The sequence below is a fragment of the Lissotriton vulgaris genome, chromosome 6, assembly GCF_964263255.1.
Source record: "Lissotriton vulgaris chromosome 6, aLisVul1.2, whole genome shotgun sequence".
NCBI lineage: Eukaryota > Metazoa > Chordata > Amphibia > Caudata > Salamandridae > Lissotriton > Lissotriton vulgaris.
In genome coordinates, this window is record NC_141694.1 from 1,122,877,642 (window position 1) to 1,122,905,202 (window position 27,561).

The 27,561-nt window shown below is 43.9% G+C and overlaps 1 protein-coding gene across 1 annotated transcript in view; it reads right to left on the minus strand.

The window, feature by feature from the left end:
- The window catches only part of TMEM87B (transmembrane protein 87B), a 317,565-nt gene that overhangs the window by 45,465 nt on the left and 244,539 nt on the right, over window positions 1–27,561 (minus strand). Inside the window, exons 13-15 of the mRNA XM_086927209.1 lie at window positions 18,914–18,981; window positions 15,023–15,129; window positions 14,871–14,929 (exon numbers count right to left, since the gene is read on the minus strand). Of these exons, the coding sequence (XP_086783335.1) occupies window positions 14,871–14,929; window positions 15,023–15,129; window positions 18,914–18,981 (234 nt within the window). The remainder of the gene's footprint in view (window positions 1–14,870; window positions 14,930–15,022; window positions 15,130–18,913; window positions 18,982–27,561) is intronic.

Genomic DNA, 27,561 nt, shown 5'->3' on the forward strand with positions numbered 1-27,561 from the left:
CCGGAAGAACAGGAAGTAAGTTGAGTACACTCCCCTGTTCCTTTCTCTGTAAGGTACTGGTTTCAATAGCCTCCTTTTGCAGGAGTTCCTTTGCTTCCTTTTGAAGTAGTTCTAGCTCCTTCTTTGGTAGCACCCTTCTTCTTGGTCTTTTGTGTGGTGGTGTTCTTTCCAACTCTATGCAGTACCCGAACGAACTGAATGATGCTGAGTATCCATTTGTCTGTGGTTATTTTCTTCCACACCTGGAAGAAAAGTTGTATTCTTCCCCCCACCGGTGTTACATGCTCGCTGATGTTTAGTCCTTCTCACTCCTTGTTGTTGTAGCTGTGCTTCACCCTGGGAGTTTTTGCATGGGTGTGCACCTGTTGCGTGACAGAGACTTAGAGGTGGGCTGTTGTCCCCCTCTTCTATTCTGTACACGTCCATTCGCCCTCCCGCGAAAGGACTGGCCCCTTTGCTGGTATTGCCAGGGTTGCTTCTGTTGCCCTTGTTGTGTTTGGGTGTCGCCCTGGAGGGAAAGCTGAAATGCCTGGTGCGACGTGCCTGGCTGGTTTCCCCCTCTCCAGTTAGGTCTACGTGATGGGGTGCCCCTCCTTGCTCCTCTGAATTGCAAAGCCCCCATGGATCTTGCAGTTTCGTTCTCTTTTTTCAGTTGGGTGAGCTTTTCATCCACTGGTGCCACAAACAGTGTCTCTTCGTTGAACGGGGTGTTCAGAATGTTGTGTTGCACCTCCGGCTTGAAGCCTGAGATCCTGAGCAAGGCTTGTCTTCTCTCCGTGCTGCCCAGAATCATTAGCCTGCTGGACGTGTCCGCTCCGTCCAAGGCAGTTTTGAGGCAAGAATTTGCGACATTCTTCTCCTCCTCCACAAGGTGTGATGCCCTCTATTGGTATTCTTGTGAGAGGTGCTTAAGTAACTGGCCCAGCTCCTCCAGGATTTGGTACTGGTGCCTGTTCAGCAGAGCGTTGGAATTCGCCATGCGCCAGTGCAGTGCGGCATTCCTCTAAATATTTCTGCCCGTCAGGTACATCCTTCTGCTTTCCTTGTCTGGGGGTGGCCCTGAAGTAGTTGGCACATTGGCTCTCTTCCTTGCGGTCGACGCAATGATAGAGTCTGCAGTGACCGATCCCTGAATGTAGGGCGGTTCCTTGGAGGAGTACTTGTACTTCTTCTCCATTCTGGAAGTGACGGACTTGCAAGTTGCAGGCTCCTTGAAAGCCTCTCTCCCCTGTGGCTTGATGCTTTCGAGCATGGGTAGATACTGGCTCCTAGTTTGTGTTGGTAGCAGTGTTCCCGGGAGGAAATCCGCCTTAGGCTTTTCCTCGTCGAGTTTCACCCCGAAGGCTGTTGCTACGTTTCTGATGACTGCATTGTATATTCCAATGTCATCAGGCGGCGAGGGCTTCGACGGATACGTGTCGACGCCTTCCTCTGGACTCTCTGTGTCGAGGTCCTGCAACTCCAGGTCCTGTGTCTCCGTGGATGCCGAGCCGAGTGTTGTCCTCTGGTCCTCATCTGACTCCTCCTCGTAGTAGGGCCCTTCCTCTTCTGGATTTTCCAGTGTTTCTGGGGTTTCCGACGCTCCTTCGACGTCGTATTCCTCTTCCTCGTCCATCTTGACGACCAATGACGTTGGTTTCGACGGAATTACAAAGCTCTTCATCCTGTCGTCGAATTCTCTCTTTCGCTGCAGGATGTTCTCCATCTCTGTTTCGAGCAGTCTCTTCTTCTTCTCCATTTGGACGGCCTGTTCTGCGTCAAATGGTTCTGCCGTTCTCTTCGGCGGATAAGTCGGCGCTGAGATGGCCTCCGGCGCCGAGACGAGCTTCGGGTCCTTTTCTTTCGGCGTCGAAAGTTCCCTTTATGGGACGCTCTTCGACGACCTTGGCTGTTCGCTGGTCTTCGACGCCTGGGAGTCCTTCTCGGAGGATCCGCTGGGCCTGGGTGCAGCCGCGTACGCCAAAGCTTTCCCACCAGTGCTTTCGAGGGCTTGACCTCGTGTTTTCGAGAGTCTGGCTCAGACTGTCGAGAGTCTTTCGGGGCTTTAGGGGCCGTCGAGTCTCATACCTTTTTAGGAGCCTTCTCATCGATCTCTACAACAGTGTAGTCGTCTTCTTCTCCAGCGACTTTGTCTCCCTCGTCTGTCGAGAGCCCCAGGTCTCGAAGGGACAGTGGCTGGCCCTTGCCCTGCATGCTAAAGTTAGCTCTTCGCTGGCACTCTCTAACCGGAGCGCCTTCGGTGTGAAGGCGGAGCAGGCGTTGCAGTCCTTGCTCTCGTGGTCCACCGGTAGGCAGAGGTTGCAAACCGGGTGCTGGTCCTTCTGCGCATATTTGTGTTGGCGGTTACGGCAGAATTTAAACTGAGTGTTGTCCATGTCTTGCGTTCAGGGGGCCACCTGAGCGCGCATTCTCCGTCGGGCTTCGAAGTCCTCCTTCTCCTTCGTTGTCCCCTTCGATGGTGTAGTCTCTCGTCGTCTTCACAATGCTCTTCGTCCAAAAACTGGCTTTTGGCTTCTTCTTTTCTCTAAAACTCTGGAGCCCTCTCAGAAAAATCCAGACCCAACGGCGGAAAAAAGAATCTGAAGATGGCGCCCAAGGGTGGGAGCTTCCGCAGAAAGCTCCCACCGACGTCACAGGAAGGACACCAAAAGGTGGGACATCGACGCCCACCTAGGCTACAAAAAAAAAAAGAAAAGACTACGATTCCGGACCCAACCACTAGACCGTTGAATAATGCACAGCATAGTGAATCCAGAAAGATTCACGCTGCAAAACTTACCAGAACCAGTTTTGGGAGTAGGTAAGGGAATCCTCCACACACAAGTATAAAAGTGGGATATTTAGACTCTCTCATCAGAACACTACTGGACCTGTGGAAGATTCAGAAGAACTGCCCTGCTATCTGAGAAAAAGGGACTCTCCTACTAACTGAAGAAGGAAAGCTGTACCTACTTGCCTTGAACTCAGGCTTCCCAAAGTGACTCCAAGGATCAGTTGGCGGACCTCCTGTGTGAATTTCAGGGACACCAAAAGCTTCTGGAGGCTTACCTGCAACTAACTAACCAGAACTTTGTGGACCTGTCTGGTCCTGCTTGAGCCCTGCTGCTGACCTCTGCTGGAGGGAGGCCTGATCCCCAAAAGGTGAACCCCCTACACTCCAAGGTCCTTGACCCTTGGCTGGCATCAGTGGAGATACCTCGTGAACAAGAGGTAACGTTACAGAAGTTTTACACTCCTCATGACCACAAGAGATCTTCAAGCAGAGAATAGCCTACCAGCAACAAAGGCTAACATAACGTTGCAGCAGGACCTACTCTGTGCGCGGACATTGACCAGCAACGTGAGACCTGCATTTCGTGTCGACAGCAACAGCCCACGACAATCGCCAACATGAAGCTCAGCGACGTCTGGCTCTTCTCACTAGAGTAACAACTATCCACAATGCTGCTGCCGTTTACGAGGAGCTGGGATTACTGATAGACGAAGAGAGGACGTATCAAGGTACTGAGTCTAGAATAGAGCAACATCATCAAGCATATCTCAGAGGAGATGCACGTATTTTAAAGAGAAGTTGATACAACTGCCAGTCGAATTGATATTGCACCAAACAAATTCCTTTCAGAATGATGAAGACGGAGGGTATTTATTTACGAATATACGATTGAAAATATGGAAATTAACTCTATTTTCAAATCCGAACCTTGAGAAAGCCTAGGGGGGTGAAACATACGTCGGCTGCTGCTGTTTTCCATGTGTAAGGAAATGAAATAAAACAAGTAAAAGGACCTGATTCAAGATTCTTTGTGGATTTCTATAAAAGGACATTAATTTATGACAGATTGAACCACGCATTGTGGAAATTTTGGATAATAGTTACAACCTATAGGTGTGCAGTGGAGTATTTTGGTTAACTATCCACAATGCTCAACCTGTACAGCCCAATCACCTTCCCTCATGAGCAACCCCTGCAGACACCAAGCATAGCCTTTCTGATGTAGCCTCATACAGGGGATCCCCGGGGGACTAGAACAGTGCAGCTGCAAGCTGTTAGGGGGCCATCGGTACAGTGGAGTCTTTCCCTCACCAACACCCTTCCACCTAGGAACATTCATGGCCCCCACTCATCATCCAGGGGAAACAAAGTGCCATCAGACCCTAAATAGATCTATATGATTAATGTGCCCAACCAAAGTTGCCACCCACTTGAGGCGTGGAGGAGAGGATTCCCTTTAAAAATAAAGCAATATACTGGATTCGCCACATGAGAGGTTGCCGCTCAGTGATAAGGGATGACATTTTGCAAGCTTGAAGGCCCTATGGACTGTATTGAACTGTGTGACGGAGGGGAAGTTAGTCCACAATTTGATTGCCCTGGGAGCTAGATTCGGTCCTCCCACATCCTCAAACATCCAATTTAAATACAGGTTGTTGCCCCAAAGCTTCGCCACCAATTTTGCCACCAAAATGGCACTGTTTCTGTAGAAAGAACGGGTATTTCCACTGATGTTGCCTCATCTTAGCAATGCTGGCATTCTAGCCAGCAGCACTTTGCATGCTGAATTATGAGCCAAGAACTAGTGTTAAAAGCAAAACAACAAGGCCCACAATGCAACATGCTGTTAGCTAAAAATTCAGAAATAGCGGATGCTTTCATGTCAATAGTGCCACTGGACAGACATTTTTAATTTGCCTCAAGTGTTACACTTATGCCGGTATTGTCATTTCATATTATCTTATTGTTAATTTTACCAAATTGAAAATAAAGTTAAAAAAAACTAAAACTTTAAGCACTTACACAACATGTACAGTTAAGGTAATATGTGATAAATAGAATTCTGAAGCCGGTACACCATATAGGCGGATAAGCTAGCGAATATAAGTGATTTGACACCACTCTCTGGTGATATTCCATGTTCGCATCCGGATGTTCCAGCTGCTTTCATCTGAGATCTGCAGTTTGCGTTGATTCTTTGGTTTGCCATGTATTAAGAAGTAGCCATTACCTAATAGGTCACTGTTATCTGTTATTTGGAGCAGCCCAGCAATAGCATAAATACCTATGCTCTAGAAAGGCACAGAGGTGCCAACCTGTTCGAAAAAGCTTTTGAAATCAGGCACACCACAAACTGTACAATCAAACTCAGAGCTGCTCTTGTTCAAATTTTGCAGGCCAAGAGTAAGTGAAGTATTGTTGTACCGGGACCAGAAAACATTGTGGCACAAGACTGAAATACTCATTTCATTTTGATAACTTTATTTCGGTCAAAGACCATAAAAGCACAGATAAAATATGTACATAGATAATAAAAATATAAATAGTTTTTAAGATAAGACATTATTAAATTGGAAGTTATCAAGAAATGGCCATCACAGTAAAGAAAGAATAAAAAAAAAGACAGTTAGTTAAGCAAAGAAGTCCTTCTTCACCACATTCCATGTAAAAAGCGGGAAACCGAGAAGACAATGGCGGGAGAGGTGTCATAGGTTAGGATCCTGCAGGCCTGGGCACATTGGCTTAATCCCAGGTTTTTACACAACGGTACCAACCAGCATCTACGTATACTGCTATACGCCGGGCAAAAGAACAGAATGTGAACCATCCTCTTTCCCTGACCAAGAGAGAGTCAGTGCCCTGTGCCTTAATTGGGTGTATAGTTTCCTCGCTAGCGGTGGCTGTATTAGGTCTAAGAATTCTTCCCTCTGAGGAGCCAGCTTGACCTGTAAGAACTCTTTCGTAAGCCTTCCCATAACTGTCGCACTACACAGTAGACTTAGGTTAAAATGTCTCACAATGGCCACCAGTTCTTTCCTCTGGACCGCCGCACAGCTCACCTCAGGGGACTCCCACAATTGGGGGAGGTCAATTTGTTGGGCAAGAGTTTTGATGTGCTGTAACCACGGTATACGCTTGCCTTTTAGGGTAGCCCAGACCATTAAGAATTCCGCTCTGTAGTCCTCGAGCTCTGGGACAGTCCAGAGCCTTCTCCAGTACAGAAGCGGACGTGCTGAGAGTAGTTCAGTGATGGGCTCGATTTCCATGTCCAATCGCAAGGGTATGAATGGAGTGCTCTGGGGGAGACCCACCAAGTTCCTCATAAAGGCCTGCTCCACTTTCAGTAGGCTATGTGTGTTCGTATGGCCCCAGAGCTCCGCTCCGTATGTTGCAGCAGGTCTTGCCTGGACCCCATAGATCTCAAGAGCAGGGGAAACTGGTCTGAAGATGGTTGACTTATGGAACTTGCAAATACCCCCAGTGATCTGCGAAAGTCTCAGGGTTGAACTAGCAACCTGGGGGCCCCAGGTGAAGTCTTCGTTTAGGGTGATGCCCAAATAAACAAAAGTTTTCACTCGTTCAAGCGGTGTCCCATTTAGAGTGGGGACCGGACGGGTGCGCCTCGGGGGTCCAAAGATCATAAACTTGGTCTTACCCAGGTTGATCTCTAGGCCACGCGAGGCGCAGAATGTCACAAACCCGTCCAGAACTCGCTGGATGCCCGTTGATGTTCGCAAAAGCAACTAAGTTTCGTCAGCGAACATTCAGAGCGGGCACCCGGCCAGTGGACAACTGAAATACTAATTGAAATCCAGTACTAGCCTTTTGGCAGCAACTGCCTGATGGTGCAAATGCTGCATGTAGATCCATCTATAAGCATTTATCAATAGATAGCAAAGGGTGGCCTGATTATGTATCTTTCTAACCGGCTTAAGTATGATAAAGTACAACTATTATCAAAAAGTAGTTTCTACCAGATGGTAAAGATTGATGTTAAAAAGGCGGTTAGTTTCATTTTCATAAATTTTTATAATACCATCCCGAACAGTGATATTGTCACTACTATAAAAACACTGAGTGATGATTTAAAACATGAAATAGATATTAGTAAGAAAGAAGTAGTAATTTTTTTGGGGGGGCGGGGAGGGGTATTTTAACTGAGCTCTTTGTAAGAGGGGCCAAAAAGGCATTTGCGGTCTTATGCTAGAACAAGACATTAGCCTTATCCATTTTGAGCGTTCCGTGTGTGGGGACCTTTTAAATGAAATATTGTTTACATGTGATTTGGGATACGCAAATGAAATTGCTCAAATATCATCCCCTTTTGTCCCGACGTATACTGGTAGGGAAGCATTGACCACTATTGACTTTATTTTATCTGTGAATAGATATGCTCGCCAGATGAGAAGATTTAAGAACCTTGACTGCCCATTGAGCGATCACCGGCCGATAATATTAGAGATCGAAAACCCATTCCAGGAGTTAGATCGGGGTGGCTCACCTAGGCAGACAGTCCTTGACGTGGTACTCGGGAGGCAAAATGGCTATACTCTTAAATGGAGCAAGATAGCCCCAGAGAAATTTCTACACAAATTGGTGAAGAAATGCCTCGAAAGTTTTAAGATCTGTCTGGATGAGCACGCAGACAGCGAATGTATAATTGAACATTTTAACTTAATAGCATCTACTACCAGGGATAGTTTGTGGGTTGAATTAAAGAACCGGGGGAAATCTAATAGGAGGTGTTTTGACACTTCATGCACAAAGGCACTCTCCAAACTTAAAAATGCCCTACATGGGATCCCACGAGATTTATTTTGAAAGTTTTATATAGCGCGAACAAGATCTTCGCAGATATCAGAGCGCTTCACAGAGGAGGGGAGCATATATAAACAGATACATCAATAGTGTTAAAAATACAGTTAAGTGATATCATAAACAGTCAAGTAAGTCAATTTCAAAGTCAAACAAAAATGCAAAGGGTTCGAACAAGTAGTACAGATCAGTATCGAGTCTTTGAAGTTAATCCCCAGTAGTAGTTCAAGTGCATTTAGCCATGAGGATCGCTTTTACTTCTTTCTTAAAAAGTATGGTAGAGGGTATGAGCCTGTTTTCAGGGGGGAGTGAGTTCCAAATCCTGGGAGCCATTCCTGAGAAAGAGCGTTTATAGGTTTTTTCCTTGCGGAATCTTTTAGGCTTTAGCAAAAGATTGTTTGTGCCTCTAGTGTTTCTGGAGCCTCCAGAAATCGTCAGCTTCTGAGCAAGGTATCTAGGTGAGCTCAGGTGGACAGCCTTGTGCGTCAAGCAAGCAATATTCAGGTGTATTCTGGCTTCAAAAGGCAGCCAGTTCAGGGATTTGAGGTCAGGGGAAATGTGTGAGTGTTTTTTTGATCCAGGGATGAGTCTCGCTGCGGCGTTTAAAGAGGCTCTTATGGGTGCCGTAGTAGCTAGGGGGAGACCGCAGAGGGCGGTGCTGCCGTATTCTATTCGAGGTATGACTAGTGATTGTACCGCGGTTTGGAAGTCTTTGGCTGGAAGGAAGGGTTTAAGTTTCCTAAGGGTGTTGATTTGGTAGTTCGCTCCCTTAGTTGCTTTGTTGATGTGTTCCTGCATGCTGAGATTGGTGTCAAGTGTTATGCCCAAAGATTTTGCGGAGTCCACGATGGTGGGTTGAACATTGAGTGCCGTAAGGTGTTTAAGCCACATTTGTGCGGTAGTGATCTTTGCGGGAGGTGAGATCAGAAGGAACTCTGTTTTAAGGGCATTGAGTTTGAGATGATTAGCGGCCAGCCAGGATTGGGTGCTTCTGATCGTTGAATTCAAGAGCGTGATGTCTTTGGGTGATTGTAGTTTGAGATAAAGTTGGGTGTCATCGGCATACATGTGGAAGTGTACATTGGATTCTTGTAGCAAGGTGGTGAGAGGTTCCATAACTAGGTTGAACAAAGTTGGGGATAGGGAGGATCCTTGTGGTACGCCTAGCGATACAGGTCTTGGCGAGGACATCAAGTTGTTGCTCTTGAATTTCTGCGACCTGTTATGCAGAGAGGACGTGAACCATTTGAGCACAGTTCCAGATAGACCCATTCTTGTGTTTAATAGTTCGAGTAAATTCTCATGTTTGACGGTGTCAAATGCAGAGGAGAGATCAAGGAGGATGAGGATCTGTTACTGGTGAGAGGTTTAAGGAAAGCATATAACGAAGCACTGAAAAATAGGAAAAATGCTTTAAAAAGGGAGGCCTGGGACTCACTTTGTGAGGCATCGCTATCTAAAGACCCATCTGCGTTCTGGAAGGCGGTAAATGCCCCCTTTCTTTATGAAAACACAAAAGCACGTATGGAAATAGCGATTGCTGAGGACGATTGGGTCGACCATTTCTCAAATCTCTATAGTTGCCCACATGGAACAAACCAATCTTTTCTTGATATACCTAGTGAAAAAAGTGCATCGGATTCGAAACTGGTTGTAACTCTGGGCAAAGTTATGATGAGCTAGAAAACAACTAAGAGCGGAAAAGCTGCAGGCCCAGATGGGATTCCTGCAGACATGTTTAAAGATAACAGTGAGTTATGGGGGCCAATGTTGGTACAGTTTTTTAATGCTGCCTTGGTGAAGGGACTAAAGGCCTCCTGGTTCACCTCAGTAATTGTCCCAATATTCAAAAAGCGAGATAGGCAAAATTGTGCATGTTATCGACCCATTTCCCTTTTAGATTTATCCATAAAAATCCTTGGTAGGGTTATTTTAGCAAGACTTCAAAACTGGGCAGAGGATTATGGGATAATAAGTGACCTCCAATGTGGCTTTCAGAAGGGGATAGGAACAGTTGAACAGGGCCTAAATGTATTTATTCTGCATCAAAAATACACTAAGGCAAAGGGGGAACGCTTATATTTTACGTTTGTCGATCTTACATCGGCATTTGATTGCGTATCTCATAGTAAACTTTGGGGATTACTAAAAACATTAGGAGTGGAAGAAAATATCTGCTTTCTGAGGGAATTATACTCAGGGGCCACAGCGTCTGTCCGCTATGGGAAGGGCGGAGAATGTACCAGATCTTTTGGGTATAGGCCGAGAGGTACGCCAAGGGTGCGTCCTTTCCCGTTTTTTGTTTTTAGTGTATATAAATGGTCTGGAGAGTCGTCTGCTGCAAGAGTGCAGGGATATGCCTATGGTGGGTAAAAGATCTATCCCTGCACTCTTGTATGCAGACGATGCGGTATTAATGCCACAGGCGCCCCTGGCCCTACAGAATTTGACAACATCTTTTAATAACTAGATGTCAAACCTGGATCTAAAAATTTATTGTACAAAAACATATTCCATGAACTGTGGCACAGGAAGTAACCAACAAAGAAACACGATGTATATAAATAACACTCCCTTAGAATCCACCGCAACTTTCCCTTACCTAGGTATCCTGGTCCATCAGGCGGGCACATGGGCAAGTGCAGTAAAAGCGAGAACTCTTTTGATCTCAAAAACAATAATGGCTTTAAAAAAATTTATTAAATAAATGGGTAAAAAAACGATCAGGGAAATTTTAACTATTTATAATGCTACTTGCATATCAGTTGTTCTTTATGGTTCAGGTCTTTGGGGATATGCTAACATAAAAACAATTCAAATGGCCGAAAATATGCTCTTGAGGCACATTTTAACATTACGAGAGTGTGCCGGGACCTATATTTGTCATGCAGAACTTGGCCAGCCATATGTCTCAGACACAATTAGAATTCAGCCCATTCTTTTGTGGCACAGGGTAGGGACAACAAATGAGTCTGTCCTGAATCGTGCTATTCTTCGGGACGTCCTAACCATAGAAAATGTGACTAGGATTAAGTGGCTTGCTTATGTTAAAAGTTTCCTTGTTGATATTGATGGCCAACAATATTTTGATGATCCAATCTCAATGGTTAACATACCCAGAAAATCATTGAAAAAACTTTGTATGGAACATCAACAGAAAAGAGTTAAAGAAATAAATAGAAAAACGGTTTCTTCGCATCAACTGGTTTTAATTGAGGGCAAACTACAGCCTTATTTATCCCTACATATGACTAATTATGATAGGTTTGTCCTGACCCGTTTTTAGGTTAAATATTGTTTTTAGACTTTTAACTTTCCCTGATATTAATTCTTGGTCCCATGACTTAATTATGTGCCCATGTGACGACTGTTCACCCCAATCTGATATTCATGTATTATTCTTTTGAAATTTTTATATATTGCCCCGCAGGAAACATATCATCCCCATCCTAAAGCAAATGAACTTGAATCGATGTCGCCCAGCGTTTTTAGAATTGCAGAGACTAGACACAGTATTAATTGTTGCAACAGTCTCAGAATTTTTAAAACAAGTATTTATATTGCGGAAATAAATTTGTATGGATGTATTTTAATCGATTTACTTGTGTGGAAACTTGTTTTTAATAGGAAATAATGTGTATTACTTCTTTGTAATGAAATTTCATGTTGTATGCTTTTATGGTTATTATCAAATTAACCGAATAAAGTACTTGAACTTGAATATATGGTAAATATTTCCGTAGTCAGTATCTTTTACTCAATCAACATAGCACAGCCGATAATTCCGAGGGATACTCCTTCCCTTCGACTAATACTGAGGAGCACTCTACGGTACCATTCATTATCTGTTTCTAGGGAGAGTTGCATTCTCAGGCTTTATGAACTTTGCTTTCCACTTTTACATAAAGGCATCAAAGATTATCTGGGAAGGACATCTCAATAATATTGTTAATCTCCAGTTTGATCAGTAATTGACCTAACATTCTAACAAGTCTAAGGCTCTTACAATTCTCTCAACTCTACTTTTTTTCTCAGCAATAAAGATATGTTAATTATTCACACACTTGCATACAAATTCAGAAACCAAACCTCAACCAATCATCACAAGTCTCATAACATATTCAGTGATGTCAATAAGTCCCGAGCCTGAACCCCACTCATCCCAAAGTGAAAAATCCTTTCTTCCAAGCCTTTGTATCTTGTTAAAAGCTGAGGCGTGGGCTTATTCTCCCATTTCTATCCGCCCATGTATGGGAGATTTCATCTTCCATCTTGAACCATAGGAAGACAGGATTTAGCTAAATGTGTTCTATGCCACTGCATGTGGCATTACCAGATATTCACTGTGCACATCATTCAAAATAAAAGAAATCCCCAGCTTCTGCAGCTCCAGGAATTCAACTTTGGAAACACAGAATGTGATAAGCATCAACTTAAATCCCTAGGTTTGCTGATTATTGGTTTTTGGATACCCCATGTTTAATAGTACTGTATATTCGATTAAGGGGAGACAAAGCACGTTATTCATTTTTAAATTGCTTGTAAGGATTTGTCTTTCTGATGTACAATTGAATGGGAAAGCTTTACTATTTTTGTATGGGTTTTAATACTATATAAGGGATTCTGGGGCTTAGCTCGGTTTATTAATTCTGGCCAGTTATACACGTAATGAAGTCTTTCTTACATGCTAGGAAATAGTGCTTGATATTGCGCCTCGCTTGGTATATCATGTTGCTATCAGCTCAATAAAAATACATTATAATATGTCGTTTTTAAAATTGAAATGCATACTGACAATTGATGACAATTGATGACTGACTGGAGTCTTTAAACATATGTATGTTTGAGGCCTTGACCAGACCACACTTTCTGCAGCTAACTTGGGACCCAATTGAAAATGTAGACAACTTTAGAGGGGAAAGATAGGCCCTGTGCACAGTGAATAGGTGGCTTCTCTTCAGCCAAGCTGGGTTTACTACGCTGAAGCGAGTCTTAAATTAATTCTGCCACAGTTGCTCGCAATATTCATTTGAAAGATGTTCACTCCATAATTCATCTGAGAGTTTAAATTCACCATCCACTGCCTTCTCCATTGTCCAGTGCCAGTAGGAGACCTCCCTCCTACCTACTGGCTACTAACTGTTGTTCCAAGATGTTATTCCTGCCTATAAATCTTCCCTGGCTTTGTTGTGATTGGACCCAGCTCTGCAGCTGTATATATTTGAACTTTGAGAGGCCCGCTCCCACTTTTCCTCCATACTTTCATACCTGCTTCCCTCAGTGGTAAAGCGAGCCTATCCTGAAGACAATCAGGTGCGCCCGGTGAATCCCACAGTGGCACTAAGCTAGAAAAATAACTAAGGCCAACAAGACGATTTAGTCTGGCCCATGCTCCAACCATTGCCTGGAGATCTTCGATTAACCTTTTGAAAACATGTTGGTTCCCCAAACTTAAACAAAAAGGCCTCTTCAGATTAATTGGCCCCTCTTAGCATAGCCAAGAACATGCCACCTGCCCCGGTGTTTACAGGCATTTTTAGCAGCATCCGTGAGTGTGAAAACTGGAAGGCCCAAGCATAATACTGTAAATCAGGTAGCGCAAGACTGACTTTCTCTCTCCTACGCCTAGGCGTAGGAGAGCGTATTGTTTTTGGTTTGCTGGTGTTGTGTCTTCAAATGCTTGCCATGTTTCTTGACATATCCATTCTTTCCTCTTCCTTGACTAGGTACGCAGGCATGTTTCACTGCTCTTCACATATATAAAAGAGACACAATCCCATTTTTTATTGACTGAGTATGCAGTTGGCTCAGACTGATCATCCGTGCTTACAGGGAGTTGGTTTGTGCTGCAATTTCTGTAACATGTCTTTTTATAATGGGATAAGGCTTTTAGCCTTCCGTCCAATGTTCAACATGGAGGACCAGTGTGCTTCGTCTGGTCTCTGCTCTTTTAAAAATGTGATGAGATTACTATGGGCCTTGTTATGACTTTGGTGGTCTTGGAGCAGGTCTGCTACGCCGCCACCACGCTGCCGGCCCGCTCCAAGACCATCAAAAACATAAGTAACTGCCAGCCAGATTACAACTTTTTTTGTCTCAGGCGGTTCTTTGGCAGTCTCTATGAAGAGGCACAGCAATGGGAGGGTCAAAGACAGTTTCAGCAGGGCATAGATTCCAAGTACATGCCCTGAAGGAACTAGGGGTGCATGCAGAGGGGAGGGTCCACCATGTGCCCCCCCCCGCATGCATCTCCTTGTGCAGAAGCAACCGCCACACTCACTGCCGCACATTTTTCATGTCCAGCTCACCGCCATGAAAACTGTGGTGGTGAGGAAACTCCTCATATGCTAGGCGGTGCTGCAGCGGCACCGCCAGCATATTAGGGGCCTCAGGCTGCCATGGAGCGTGGATCCCTGCTGGCAGCAGCGTTCCCATGGCAGGCCGACCGCGTACTTGTAATAGGGCGGTCGGACCACCAGTGTGGCGATAACTGCACAGCCACCATATAATAAGGATCTAAGTGCTTATGTAAATGGTCAGTTAAAATATAAATAATAACATGATGACTGTAAGGAAAGCTCTTTTTCATTGAAGACCGGAAGGCTAACTTTTTTACCAGAATTGATTATCTGATCAGCTGTGTGGCCTGAGAAGTGATTGTATGTCAGTCGTGGTGGAAGTGAGGTAGTGACTGACAAATATCATATACTTCTTTGCTATCTTACAATAAGAGCACTGCAGTCAATGACATTAAATGGTTTCATGGTTTAAAAAATGTACTACATTTATGTGGTAGCGCCGCATTTCATTCTAAAACTACCAGATGCATAGCAATCTTAAAAGAATCAGCCAAACCATTTTTGCCACCACAAAAAGTCAACATATACTTTCTTAGTTTAAATAAATGTAATACGCCTGAGACTGTTCTGTATTTGGACTTGTGGATAACAAAGGGCAGCACTGATTTGAGAGAAGAAGGCTGAAATATCGAACCTGTTTTATCATCTACTTTAACGCTCAAATTATGAGATGGAAAAACATTAAAAAGTCTCAATGAAAAAAATAAATGATTTGCAGCAGGCTTTCCTAAATGGAGGCAGGGAAGTGCTGCCTTCATTTCTTGACTGAAGAGCGGATACCCATGCATATCTGCACAAGCATTTCAGGCTCCTTTCTTCCTATATTCTGCTTTAAACTGCTATTGGCATTCGAGGAGTCAGCCCAAGGGAAAAAATCATAATTTTGTAAGATTTGTTTATTTAACAAGTTGATGCATACTTACTGACTGACACTCTGCCAATCGAAATTTCTTGGTCGTCCATACCATAAATATGACTGAAGCTGAAATAAAATAACATTAAAAAAAATATTTTGTAAACCCATTGTAGGCACTGTATGAAGAAATTAATTAACTCTAAACACGAGATCGCTTACCTATCACAGCAAAAATCAAGGTATTTGTAAAATGTCTGTAAAGGGAATACTTTACTGGATTCTTTCTCAGCTTCAGGGTCTTCATGGTTTGTGCTAAGCTGATGAAAATGTAAAGATTTGCTAAGGAAAATGATTATCACTGGGTGTTCTAATAGCGCAAAGTATCAATACAAATTAACAACTGGGAAGCAAATTGAACAGAATCATGTGAATATCTGTAAATCATCTGTACATTTTTATCACTAAATAAAAATAACATTCAATTCAAATGTTATTATTTCATTCTTTTTAAGGTATGATCCACCAATTAATCAGGACAAAACACAAACTCGCTTCAAAACCCATCAGACATCTTTTTTCCAACATATTTCTCAAAAAACACTGGACGGATCGATAAACCAAGCAAACACACTCATGTAAATAAAGATCTAGTTGCATGCCAATTTAGAGAAAGTGAATGCAGAAAACATAATTTTTGACCTACACTTAGTCCCCTGTGGATGGATTCGCATGAAAATGAACAAACCAAAAGTCATTCAAACCATCTAACTGGAAACGTTTTTGCAGAATCAAATGTTGCTGAAATTATAACCAAAGCAAAAATCCATTTACACTACTACCATTCACCAGTTATGGTAGGCAACACAAACAATAACTTTCACCTTCCTGGGCACTTCTTGTGACAAAATTATGCCATCTCAAATTCTTGATAAGCGAAGCAACACCTAATAAGATTCACCATATCATCAAATGATACTTTCCTTCATACATTATAAATGGTTCACAGAGAGGCTTCTAAACAATAACCATATTATCTTGAAGCTCTTATCCAGTCGCCACCATCTTTATTATTTGTCTTTCTTTTCCTTCCATTTCATCCTCTTTTTCTAATTTTTGGTATTTTCAACCTTGTTCGTTACTCATCGATTTTTAGCTCCCTGCCTTGTTCTCTCTCCTGCAGGTGCTTTACCTTTTGCTGCTGCATTTCCCTCCTCATTATATGGCTATCTTTTTGCTCCTCCGCCTCATGTTTCATCCTACGTGTTCCTCTTTTTTCCCTCTGTGTTTTTCCCTCCCCAATGTACTCATAGTTTGTCTCCTCTTTTTCCTCATCCTCTATCTTTGCTTCTTTTCACTCCTTACCTGCCTCTTGCTCTCTCTCTCATAATACTTGTCATTTCCTTTGTTGGTAACAAAGGCAGCAATATAGACACCATACCTAGTTATGATTTCCAAACTCTAATAAAATGCATTACGGTGGCAGCAAAACATGGTATTCAAAGTGTAATATGGGAAGCCTATCTGAACTAACACATTTAGCCATGTGAATTTTAGTTTTCAGCACAGTATTTCACTTACCACAAATCTTGTTCTTTTCTGCCCATCAGCAAATTAAGTAACTTTCTGTATCTAAGACCAACAAAATCGTAGTAAAATTGCAACAATATTAAAGTAACAATCTATTGGGAATAAAAACTCTGCATAAAATGCGTAAAAATTCCACAACTAATATGACAACTTAAGCTAAAGATTGAGTACACGATTAAACCCCATCGTTATTTTCCATACTATCCTAGAAATCAAACCTGGTATATATTATCTTCCAGTAAACAGCAAGTACCCGATTAGCTGTACTTTGAGAGAAATGTGGAGAGGAAAGCTGTCAGTACTAAGCAGACCAGCCGAGGCTATGAAACAATGAGCCAAACAGCATCTTGGGTGAGCCACAGAGTCTTCCAAGGCTGAAAGACAGTAGCACAAGCTAGAATGTTCCAAATGCCGAAAGTGTCTCAAACATTTGAACATGATGGATTCTGGCACACAGGCCGTGCCTAGTGCGCAAATCCACAGTACAGGGCCAAAGGCTTGGCACAGCTTGTTCAGTGTCTGGGAGAAGAGTATTTCTGAGGTTTTTAGTAAAGTTACTTTACAATTTATAAATGGAAAACTAAATATAAATGTAAATATATAACAGTATAATAGTAACACAATTCAGCAAAACAAACTTCTCTACCAACAATTGAACAAAAGGGATAGGAGCAAAGAATCTGAAACAAACTGATGTTTCACAAAAAATAAAAAACAAAGCAAAAACAAAGCTCATCTAAATGGGAAGAGGACAAAATGAAATACAAACTAAGGAACCAGGTTATTCCAAAGTAAATGGAGACTAATCAAAGGGGACAAAGATATATGCTCATAATTGGGGATGTGCACAACTATCCCATATGGAAGATGAAGTGTTGAAAGACCAACTGGTGAAAACCTACCAAATCAACACAATAATAAAAAATGGTAGTAGATGCGGAGTGAAAATTAAAACATTTTGAAACAGCCACCATAGTTCTTTAAAAATTGAGAAAACAAGGAACTTTGAAAATGTGGATATGGTATTATATTAGAGAGCAGATAACCTACTTCAATAATCATGTAATCTACAGTGTGGTGTGCCCATGTGCTTTATGATACATTGGTAGTGCTATGTATCACTTAAAACAAGAATACTGGAACATATCGGTGCAATACAAATTTGTTATCCGATGTTGAAAACTTACCGAAAGGACTATCTAGAAGAACTCAGATCAATGAGAATTTATGGAAATGACATGTACAGAATAATAAAAGATGGAAAGAAAACAAACACATTCTGAGACAGAAAGAATCCAAGGCCATATCCAAGACTATTCCCAAAACATTTAACCCAGGATGAAGAAACGTACATATACTAAGAATAATGTAATAGTGGCTTAAAAGGACATTTATTGATATGATCCTCTATGAAAGATGTTTTCACTTTATTGCTAAGAGTTTGAAGAAACCAATTGTAAAGGTTTGAAATAAGTGGTTGTGTGGCAATAGGTTATATATATATATATACAAAATGGTAGTGCAAGAAATACTGTATGTCTAGAGTGCATCAGAGTGGTAGAATACCCTGCAGAACAAGGTCGTTTTCATGTGTGCAACTTCATTTTCCCCTTGCATTAGCCTAGAAAAACACATAGTGAAACAGGAGAATCATAATGACTTAATAGATTATAATGAAGTGTAGGCGCCTGTGTTAGAACAAGCTAAGAACAGCAGTAGGAGGAACGTTGAAGGTCATCTATATGGGAGAGAAGAATGGATGGCCTCAACTAGGATGACTGCAACATTCTCTATTAGGGTTCTCTGTAGGTTACAATCTACAATTTAGGATTCCTTATGTAGATATCAACCTATGCCTAATAATATGCAGGGATGATGTGGGGCCCAATGCCAAAGGAAAAGGTAGATGCCCGAAGATGAGAAGTAGTCAGAGAAAATTGAGAATAGAATGGACAAAATACAAGGTCATATACTTGTATAACTGAACAAAGCCAAAGGGATTCTATTCAACCCAAAATAACTAAGTGAAGCTTCTATATGATTTTCACAGACTTTTTTGCCATGCAGGCTTAAAGGTGTCCATCACTAAAAGAGTATCCAAAAATTAAAATCAGAACAAGACACAATTATTTTATGATTGGTAGATGGACAATGACAACCAGAGTGCAAATCACAACTGCAATTTCACTTATTTTTTTATTTATACACAATGCTAATAGCATTCTACCCAAACAAAGTGGAAATGACAACGATATTTTCCCCACAGAACACCATGAATCCTGTTATCCAAATATCTATCAATTTACTTTGAACAGTTAATCCACTTTCTCATGACTCTCTGAAACATTTCAGATTTGGATGTATGCGATCTCTATCACAGCCTGAATTAGTTATCTCAGTTGGCAAGGAATATTTACCTACACTGTTTTGTACGTAAAATTTACTGGACACAGAAATAAGACTTAGGCAAACATCAAAGGGCCCTTTCAAATTTTGTAAATGTCGTTGATGAAAAAAAAGGATATCCACCAGGACATGCCAGAATCAAGCAAAGCCAAGGGAACACTGGCCAGAAGATCAGATTCTTTTTCCTAAATAAAAAAGCAAAAGAAACTTAAATTTCAAGAAAACAAACATTTCACATTAAAATTTCTTGCACACATTAAACTTCACAAACTCATATCAATATTAATGAGGCTCATTACCGCGCTTCCCCCTGTTACTACTTTATTACTACAGTGTACATTTTAAATGAGATTTTTGCACTGCCAACATAAAAGTACATTTCATGCAAACAGAGGCGGTAAAACCTGAAATGGAGGCAAGCAGATAGAGAGACATCTATCAATAGTGGTCTGCTTAATACCATTTCCCATGTATATATGAGGGCTTTTTAGCAAAGATGACACTAAATTCAGCATCATTCTCGTACAAATGTAAGAGTTGTAATCCCATTAAGTTTCAAAATAAAAACTCTACAACATAATGCTCACTTCTAAAGGTTCATTACAACCATTTTGTTTCTCCAATAAAAATACAAGAACAAAATCCACCTTTCTACTGTGTCCTCATTAATTACCTATGCATATTTTAACATTATTTGTAACCCAAGATGACTTTCCAGCACCTCTAAGCACTTACCACTATTAAACAATTCACAATTGCACTGATTTCAAGTAGGACAGTGTTTTCCAAACCCAGTATAAATACCTGCTGTCGCTGGGGTAAGAATTACGAGTTGTGTGGTATTTAGCGCACCCAGTAACTACCCGGAGCATTACATACCTCACCCTCCATTAAACTTGGGCAGGTCAAATGTTCAGAAATGTATTAGGGAAAAGTGCACAATATTTACTACACAAATCCGATTTTAGAACATTGTACACTAAAATCCACATGGTATTTCCCAAAAACTTGTAACTGGCGCTATTTATTGCACCAGATAAATAACGTAACCTGGGGTATTGTTATTTATGAGGTGCAATAAACAGCCCCTAGATTCTGACAAACTGAGTTCGGGCCAATGTGTTTTCTCAGATTTAACCATGTAGTTCACGGTTATCAATTAACTTATAATGGTGGAAGTGTCATCCCCTATACAAGGTTCATCTGAGAGAAATCCATTACAAGATTGAGTAAAATTTCTGATACAAAAATACATCTATATATTCAATAAATATTTAAAGTTAGACAGTACATCTGTGATAGCGGTTTCAATCTGTTAATCCAATCATCTTTACAAGGGCCAAGGGGTTTGGTGATGGTTGTTAGGTTTTATGGCTTGGCTTGCAGAAATGCAGTGGAGGGAGTGGAAATAGAATGGTGTGAGTACAAGAACAGTAGGGAGTTTTGAAATGGCTGATGCAGACTCTGTAGAAGGAGGTTGAGGAGTGTTGGTCAGCTGACAAACAGATGTCACCCTAGTGAGGTGGGGAGGCAGTTACTTTGCTTATACTAAGGCTCATGGACACCTAGCTATGCCACTGTTCTGGTCTTTCCTGTCTATGATGGAGTGGATACAATGCAGGGTGCACTTCATACATGCTTCTCGCTGCAACACTCTTTTCTGGTTTACGGCTCATTTGAGTAAGTTCCTTTTTCTTTAATTTAGATCACAAATTTGTATTGATTATTCTATTTAATTGTGTTTATTATTTCTATTGCAGTGACTTTTTTTAAAGCTTTAGCTAAACCATACCTTTACAGGAGGTTTCGAGACTGGGGCCATCAATGCCACAAAAGAAGAGTATCACTGGATCATGTATCCAAACATGAAGTAAGAAAAAGGGTTAGGCTTTCTTACTCCTCCCTCCAGGATAGAAAGAGAAGAAATTTGGATTTTGGTGAATTGCAATACAAGTCATGGATCTGTGTGAACAAACTTTGAGGTTTAACGGTGATGGGGGACAAGGATTGATCTATTTCATTTAAACTTATTTTAGGTGTAGCAGACTAACAAGCGGGTCGTGGCAAAAATCAAAGGCAAACTGTCACAGGCAAGCCAGAAAGTTGACAGAGAGGTGAGCATAAGACCAGGCGATGCTCAATGTTATGAATCATTTGAGAAAGTAAGTCCCAAAGAGAAGGAGGAAAAACAAAGGCTTTTAGTGAGGACACATTTGGTGAAAAAGCAGCTAGTTTGTGGTGAAGAGGAGTGCATTAAATGTCTTATTCTATTTTTTGTTGTAGTGAAGAAAAAGGAGTGGGCTTGAAACACTTTAAACAGAGAGCTAATGAATGGAAGCCTGAGGTCGGGTGGTGTGACAGTGCCTTTTGAGACTTAGACGGAAAAGGCTTTAAGGATTCTCTCGGATCGGCTTTTAGGATTTTCTTTGGTCTAGCATCGAGAACAGGAGAAAGCAAAGGCAAAGGATAGTGCTATAGTTGAATTTGACAGCAATGAGTGCTGGGATGGCTAGTACTTGGTTCAGAGCATAGGACAACTTTATTTAGGTGGAGAAAGGTTAATTACAAAGACAAAGCTGAGGCCTTTGACAATCAGTAGTGAAAACAAGTAAGGGTCACACGAAATGGAGAACAACAAGGGGTCACAGAAATTCAGGAACCAATATTGAACTCTAATGATACAAAGAAACAATCTAGAAGGGAGGGCGGGGGGCAAGTAAAAGCGTGAACGAGTGTGATATTGAGGATCTCTGTAGAAAACCAAAGCACAGAATCTTATGGAGTAAAATAGACAGAGAGAAGTTGGAAGGTAAACTCTATTGCAAAGAAAGTAAAAGCCTTTTGACAGTGACAGCAAACAAATAATTGGATGGGGTGTTTAACTGTGTTGAACATCAAAAGACTTTTTAAAATAAAGTTCACATTGTGGTTAGTGTCACAATAGTTTTGGGTAATCCAGCGCAAAAATACTTTCATTTTGTCTAAGGAGGGCAAAATCCACAGCTGGCAGGTGTTAAAGGCATGTTTTATAAGCAGTTCTGTTAGCTGGGCTGTGACAGAGGACACTATTATTGAGGGAACAAAGAGTGGTTCTGATGAATGAAACTACGAAATAAAACATTTTAAAAGAAAAAGTCAACAATTCTGAAAAAGCAACAGACATGACAGCAAATACAGAAGCATCAAATCACAGAATGTTCTATATCATCACTTTAACATGGGGGGACAGAAATGCTAGCCAAATAACACAAAAGAGTAAAAGTGAACCATTAAAAAAAAAAAGGGGATTTAGTAGGTACCAAGAAAGCATGAAACAACGAAGTATGGAGGCAAACTTTCTCGACAGAGAATAAAGGGATAAGGTTAACTGTTTCAGAAGGTATTTTTGTGAAGGAAAAAAACTGAAAAACTACTGTTGGATGTATCAGGTTTTTCTCCTGGTCAATAATTACTGGCCAGTTCTGAACTGAGTAACCTTTGTTTAACACTAGTATCCTCTCCACAGCACCGGGTTCTGTACAAGTGTTAAAGTGTTCTCAGGATGCTAATGATTTTCTTGGGCTAGCAAAGTCGAAGAATGACCGCTTAATATTAAAATCAGGGGGGGGCGTTGCCTAGAGCTAATGTGTCCTGCTTGAGCTCCGCTCCCGACTGGCCTATAGCACACTTAAAAGGGTTATATGTCGTTACTACGAATTCCGTTGCAACGCATGCTTTTTCCACGCATGCGTTACCACAGAATTAGTTTTCCCCGCATCACCTCTACCACGTCGCTCTTACGTCATAAAGGGAGCGGAAGTTTATTCCGCTTCCTCTCTAACGACACCGATTTCTTCGGCACGGCGGGTTCTTTTTTTTAATGGGAGGGGGGGGAACCCCCCCAACCCCCCTTTTTAATCCTACGTTTTTTTTATGCGTGGTAAAGACGATCGTTGAAGGCACATGCGTTGAAAAGACGTTTACGTGGTAAGTGCCCCATTGTAAACGTTACACGTGGTAATGCCTTCGTTGTTAATGATGTTTCCCACTTAAAAGCACCCACAGCACCTACATCCACTTCCGGACCGTGAGGGACGTCGATTTGCTCTAGGCTGAGAGTGACCTACCCGCTAGTCAGTGAGGAGAGGGGCAGCCTTCAACTTTCCTTGGGCCCCTGCACCACGAGGCGGTGAGGAACGGAGGCTGCTGCGGGGGCCGACTGAGAGACTACAGGGTCCGCAGTGGTGCCTCCCACAGAAGCGCTACACCTTGTGCGGCCACTGACTTGAAGATGCGCAGCATACAGCTGCCGGGCCTGTACGGCGGCCTGTGGCGTGCAGTGGCCTCACGGAGTAGAGACCAGTTTGGTTCCCTGCTGCCTGGAGAGCGGAGGCACCAGGGACGATATCACCCGGGAGAGGCCCAAGAAACAGGAGGGCTCCCGTCGATCTTGTCCGGCGCGGATCCTGCCACCCGTGAAGAGCACCCAGTCTGGGAGCAGCCTCCCTGTCGAGGGGTGAGCGCCGTGAGGCCTACCTGAGGGGGAGCTGGACGACTGCAGGGCCGAAGTACGCGCTGCTTTATCCAACTTCTTGGGACCTACGGAGGAGGACCCGGACGGTCCAAAAGTTTGGTATGTGGAGCAGTGGGGGCACGGGGATCTCGCTCCTGTTGCCGATCTCCTGAATGCGGTTCTTGAGCAAAAGAGGCCTGAGGCGTTCTCAGGGGCACTGACACTCAGCAACGCTCCTGGGAGATTAGAGCCTAGAGGCACACCGGAACAACTGCGAGGGGGATCAACTGGGAACGGTGCCGCCTCACGAAGCTTGAGCACAGTTACACCGGGTCATGGGCATTCTCCTGCGGCAGCACAAGGGCCCTTGACAGCAACTGGTATGAAGCGAGAGGGGCCGCGGGGGCGTAGCCCTGTTGCTGCACGACGACAGTGCAGTTTGTGGAGAGTCCGAAAGCGGAAAATAGCAACTAAGGGAGCGGGAGCCCTAGCTCGCACGACCGGAGGCCGTCCTGAACCACGCTTTCCATCACCCCAACGCAACTCGCTCCACAGGCGGGAAAGCCTTGGGACTCGCACATGACGACAGCTAAAGGTCAAAAAGACCAGGGGTGGCCTTAGGCATGTGCAAGCTGTGCACCTGCACAGGGCCACCAAACCCCAGGGGCCACCACTCCAATTTATATCCTTAATATAATAATCTTCTGAGGATGGATACATATTTGCGTGGCGGCCCCTGGCAGGGATTTGGCGGCCTCCGGCTCTGTCCCACTACCAAACACTCTGACCCCCCCCTCTTCACTGACCTCCGCGCTTCGCCCCGCCCGGACCCTCTCTTCCGGGACCCCTACCTACGCTCCCTGCCCAGGGTCCCTATGAGCCTAGAGCTGCCCCTGAAAAGACCGGCCTGTTGCAGATCTTCTTATTAAATCGACTGGGGACTCTCAGGGTTCCAGTCAGGTCTCGGCTGAGGATAGCTCAGACACAGCCGTAACACAGGAATTCCTAGAGGCACTGTTTGCCTCCCAGAGAGAAGACATCTTGGCCATCAAGACGGACCTGCAGGCGGACTCCTCGGAAGTACGCAGTTAGAGAAAGGGTGGCAGTTCTGGGGGACTCAGCATCTACCAGGGACAAAGAGATTGCTGCACTCCAGCAGGAAATCCTGTGTCTGTGGGATCGGCAATTCGACCTCCAGTCGCACTCTGAAAAATTGGAGAACATGTCGAGGAGGAACAATGTCCGTATACGCGCTGTCCCCACTGGAGCAGAAAGGGAGGAGCTGGAGGGACATGTCCAAGAGCCCTGCCGTACAGTCCTGAACGCAGCAGCGGAATCCTCAGTCAAGGTTGACTGATGTCATTGTGTGGGCCTTCCCCTGACAGCCAAACTGCCGGCACGTTCCTGTCAAGCTCTGTGTTTCCCGTGAGCACACACCTCGGATATTCCAAGACTTGGTAGCTAGTACCCTTCAAAAGAGAAGAGACTTCCGCCATGTGACTAACCACCTCAGATCGATAAACATATCCTGCTCCAATGCACTCCAGGACCGAGGACTGTAAGGTTCTGAACCTGAATTCTGACAATCTGACCGCCCAGCCTGGTGCCTCAGAGCCAGGGACGCCCAGGCCCTCTAGACGTGGTCCCTGAAATGGCTGGGGTCTTGAACACCTTCACCCTGATCCTGCCACAATGATCAAAGAGCACTCAGCAGTTCTCCGGACCCTCGCTGGCATGAAGGGGGAATCGTAAATCAAATCATAAATCATACGTTCTTATATAGCACCTTTCACCATAAGGTCTCAAGGCGCTTGCTTTGGGAACCCGTCCTGGCCTTTACCTGCGAGATTACCCCTACTGGGCATCCTCAAGGTGAAGCCTAGGCATCCCATCGCGGTGGGGCCGTAGTGGAGATTGAGCAAGCTATAGCCTAGAGTTGCAGAGTGTGAACCCACGATTCGAGTAGGCACCGAGGCGAGAATTATCGAGTCCGCTGACATTTTTGAGCTCAAGGCCCTGCCGCGTCGGGGATTGAACCCTGGTCCCGGGTCTGACCTCTGCATCAGGGACTGCCTCCTCTAACCGGTGAGCCACACTTCTCCCTGGACTCGAATGACTAAGGGTAACGTATGAGTGGGCTCGTCTTCTCTTACCAGAGTCCAACGGGAAAGGAGGGTTTCCTCTCCGTTGAATGGGGCAGTCACTCACTGTTTTGGCAGTCTCCACTTCTTCTTGGCCCTCAGTCGAGATGGACTTTGTATGCCTGCCTTTGCGGTTGGTTTATTGGTTTATGGTTTATTCTTTTATTGGGTGGGGGTCCTCTCTCCAGTGAGATTTTTACTAGTGGTCCTTCTGGATGGGTCCGTACAGTCACAATTATCCCGGCTGTCCCTCCATGGTCTGTCCTGCTCTCTCGGCTCGATAACGTAAGACATATAGCCCAGTAGGTCTTTCCAGCCTGATAGAAGTTAAGGTAATTAGCTATAATGTCCGAGGCCTCAACAACCCTACCAAGTGGAGGGCAGTGCTCTCCTTACTTGAGCACTCGGAGGGAGATATAGGTTTACTTCAAGAAACCCACGTCCTTCATTAAGATACACACCGTATGCAATCCAGGGGGTTTCCCTTGCAGTTTTGATAATCGGGGACGAGTAAGAAGGGTGGGGTGGCCATTTTGTTTACCAGACACTTTAGAGGTTCCGTAGTGGACTCTATAGCATTAAATTAAAGGGCGCCTCGTATCACTGAGGCTACAGATTGGCACCTCCAACCTCACAATAGCTTCAATCTATTACCCAAACGAACATCAGGAGAAGTTCCTGACAGAGGCCCGGGCCAAGATGCTCCACACGCCAGATTCCTTGGTGGTGGTGGGTGGCGATTTAAATTAAGTTATGGACACGGAGATGGACCGTTATAGCCCGAGGTCTGGGGGGGCAGGAGCTATATCAGGGAGCGGTAGGAAGTGGTTGGAGAATTGTGGGATCAGGGACTTATGGCAAGGCCTCCACCCCAATGATAGAGACTACACACATTACTCGGCAGCCCATAAGTCCTATGCCCGATTGGATCACTTTGTCACCCAGGCATCAACCATCGAAGCCTGGTCTCTTTTAGACCACGCACACATAACACTAACTGTACGTTTGCCTCCCTTGAACCCTTTCCCCCCACACTGGCGCCTGAGGGACTCTCTATACAAATTTACAGCCAATCGCACAGTATCACATCTACTATAATGTATAAGTAGAGTCAAGTAGCAGGCAAACTACCCTTGGAAAAGAGAATAGACTCAATAGTGGTAATCTACAAAGAAGGGAAACCTAGGGACCAATGTGGGTCATACCGACCCATCTCCTTCCTTAATGCTGAGGCAAAAATCCTTGCTAAACGTTTAGTATGCCGCCTAATCACCATCATACCTAAAGTGATACACCCGGAGCAATCGGGCGTCATGCAGGGCAGAAACACAGCCCTTAATGTCAGTCGCCTCCAGGGGGTGATGGGTCCAGCACATACAATACAAGAATATGCAGTCGTACTTTCCATCGACACCTGCAAGCCCTTTTATATTATGGAATCACCCTTCTTGCTAGCAGTGTTGGAACATATGGGGGTGGGACCGCGGTTCCGGGCATGGGTCCAGCTCTTATACACTGCACTACTGGTGCATGTGAGGGTGTCGCGAAATTTCCAACTTTACTGTGGTACCAGACATCCTCTCACCCTTATCATTTGCCCAGACTCTTGAGCCACTGGCTGCCTGGATACCGGGGGTTCCACTGATTCGTGGACTGTGCTGGTCAGCCGACTGGGAACATATAATATCGCTGTATGCCGATGATATCCTTTTGTATGTGGCTTCGCCCAGATCTTCCATTCCCAGAATTCCAAATATCTTTGGGTTCCACTGATTCGTGGACTGTGATGGTCAGCCGACTGGGACCATATAATATCGCTGTATGCCGATGATATCCTTTTGTATGTGGCTTCGCCCAGATCTTCCATTCCCAGAATTCCAAATATCTTTGCTACCTACCGTCAGTTCTCAAGATACATAATCAATTGGACAAAATCAGAGGCCCTCATCGTACACCGGCAGGCAACGAGAATGCCAAAAGAATGCACAGTGCAGGTGGTGAAAGGATGGGTTCCGATTCCTGGGGGTCTTTGTCACAGCTAATCAAGAGCTGTTCAAGATCAAAAATGTACACCCCCGCTTACCTGACTGAAGGAGGATGTGCAGCACTGGACAGTGCTTCCTCTCTCTCTC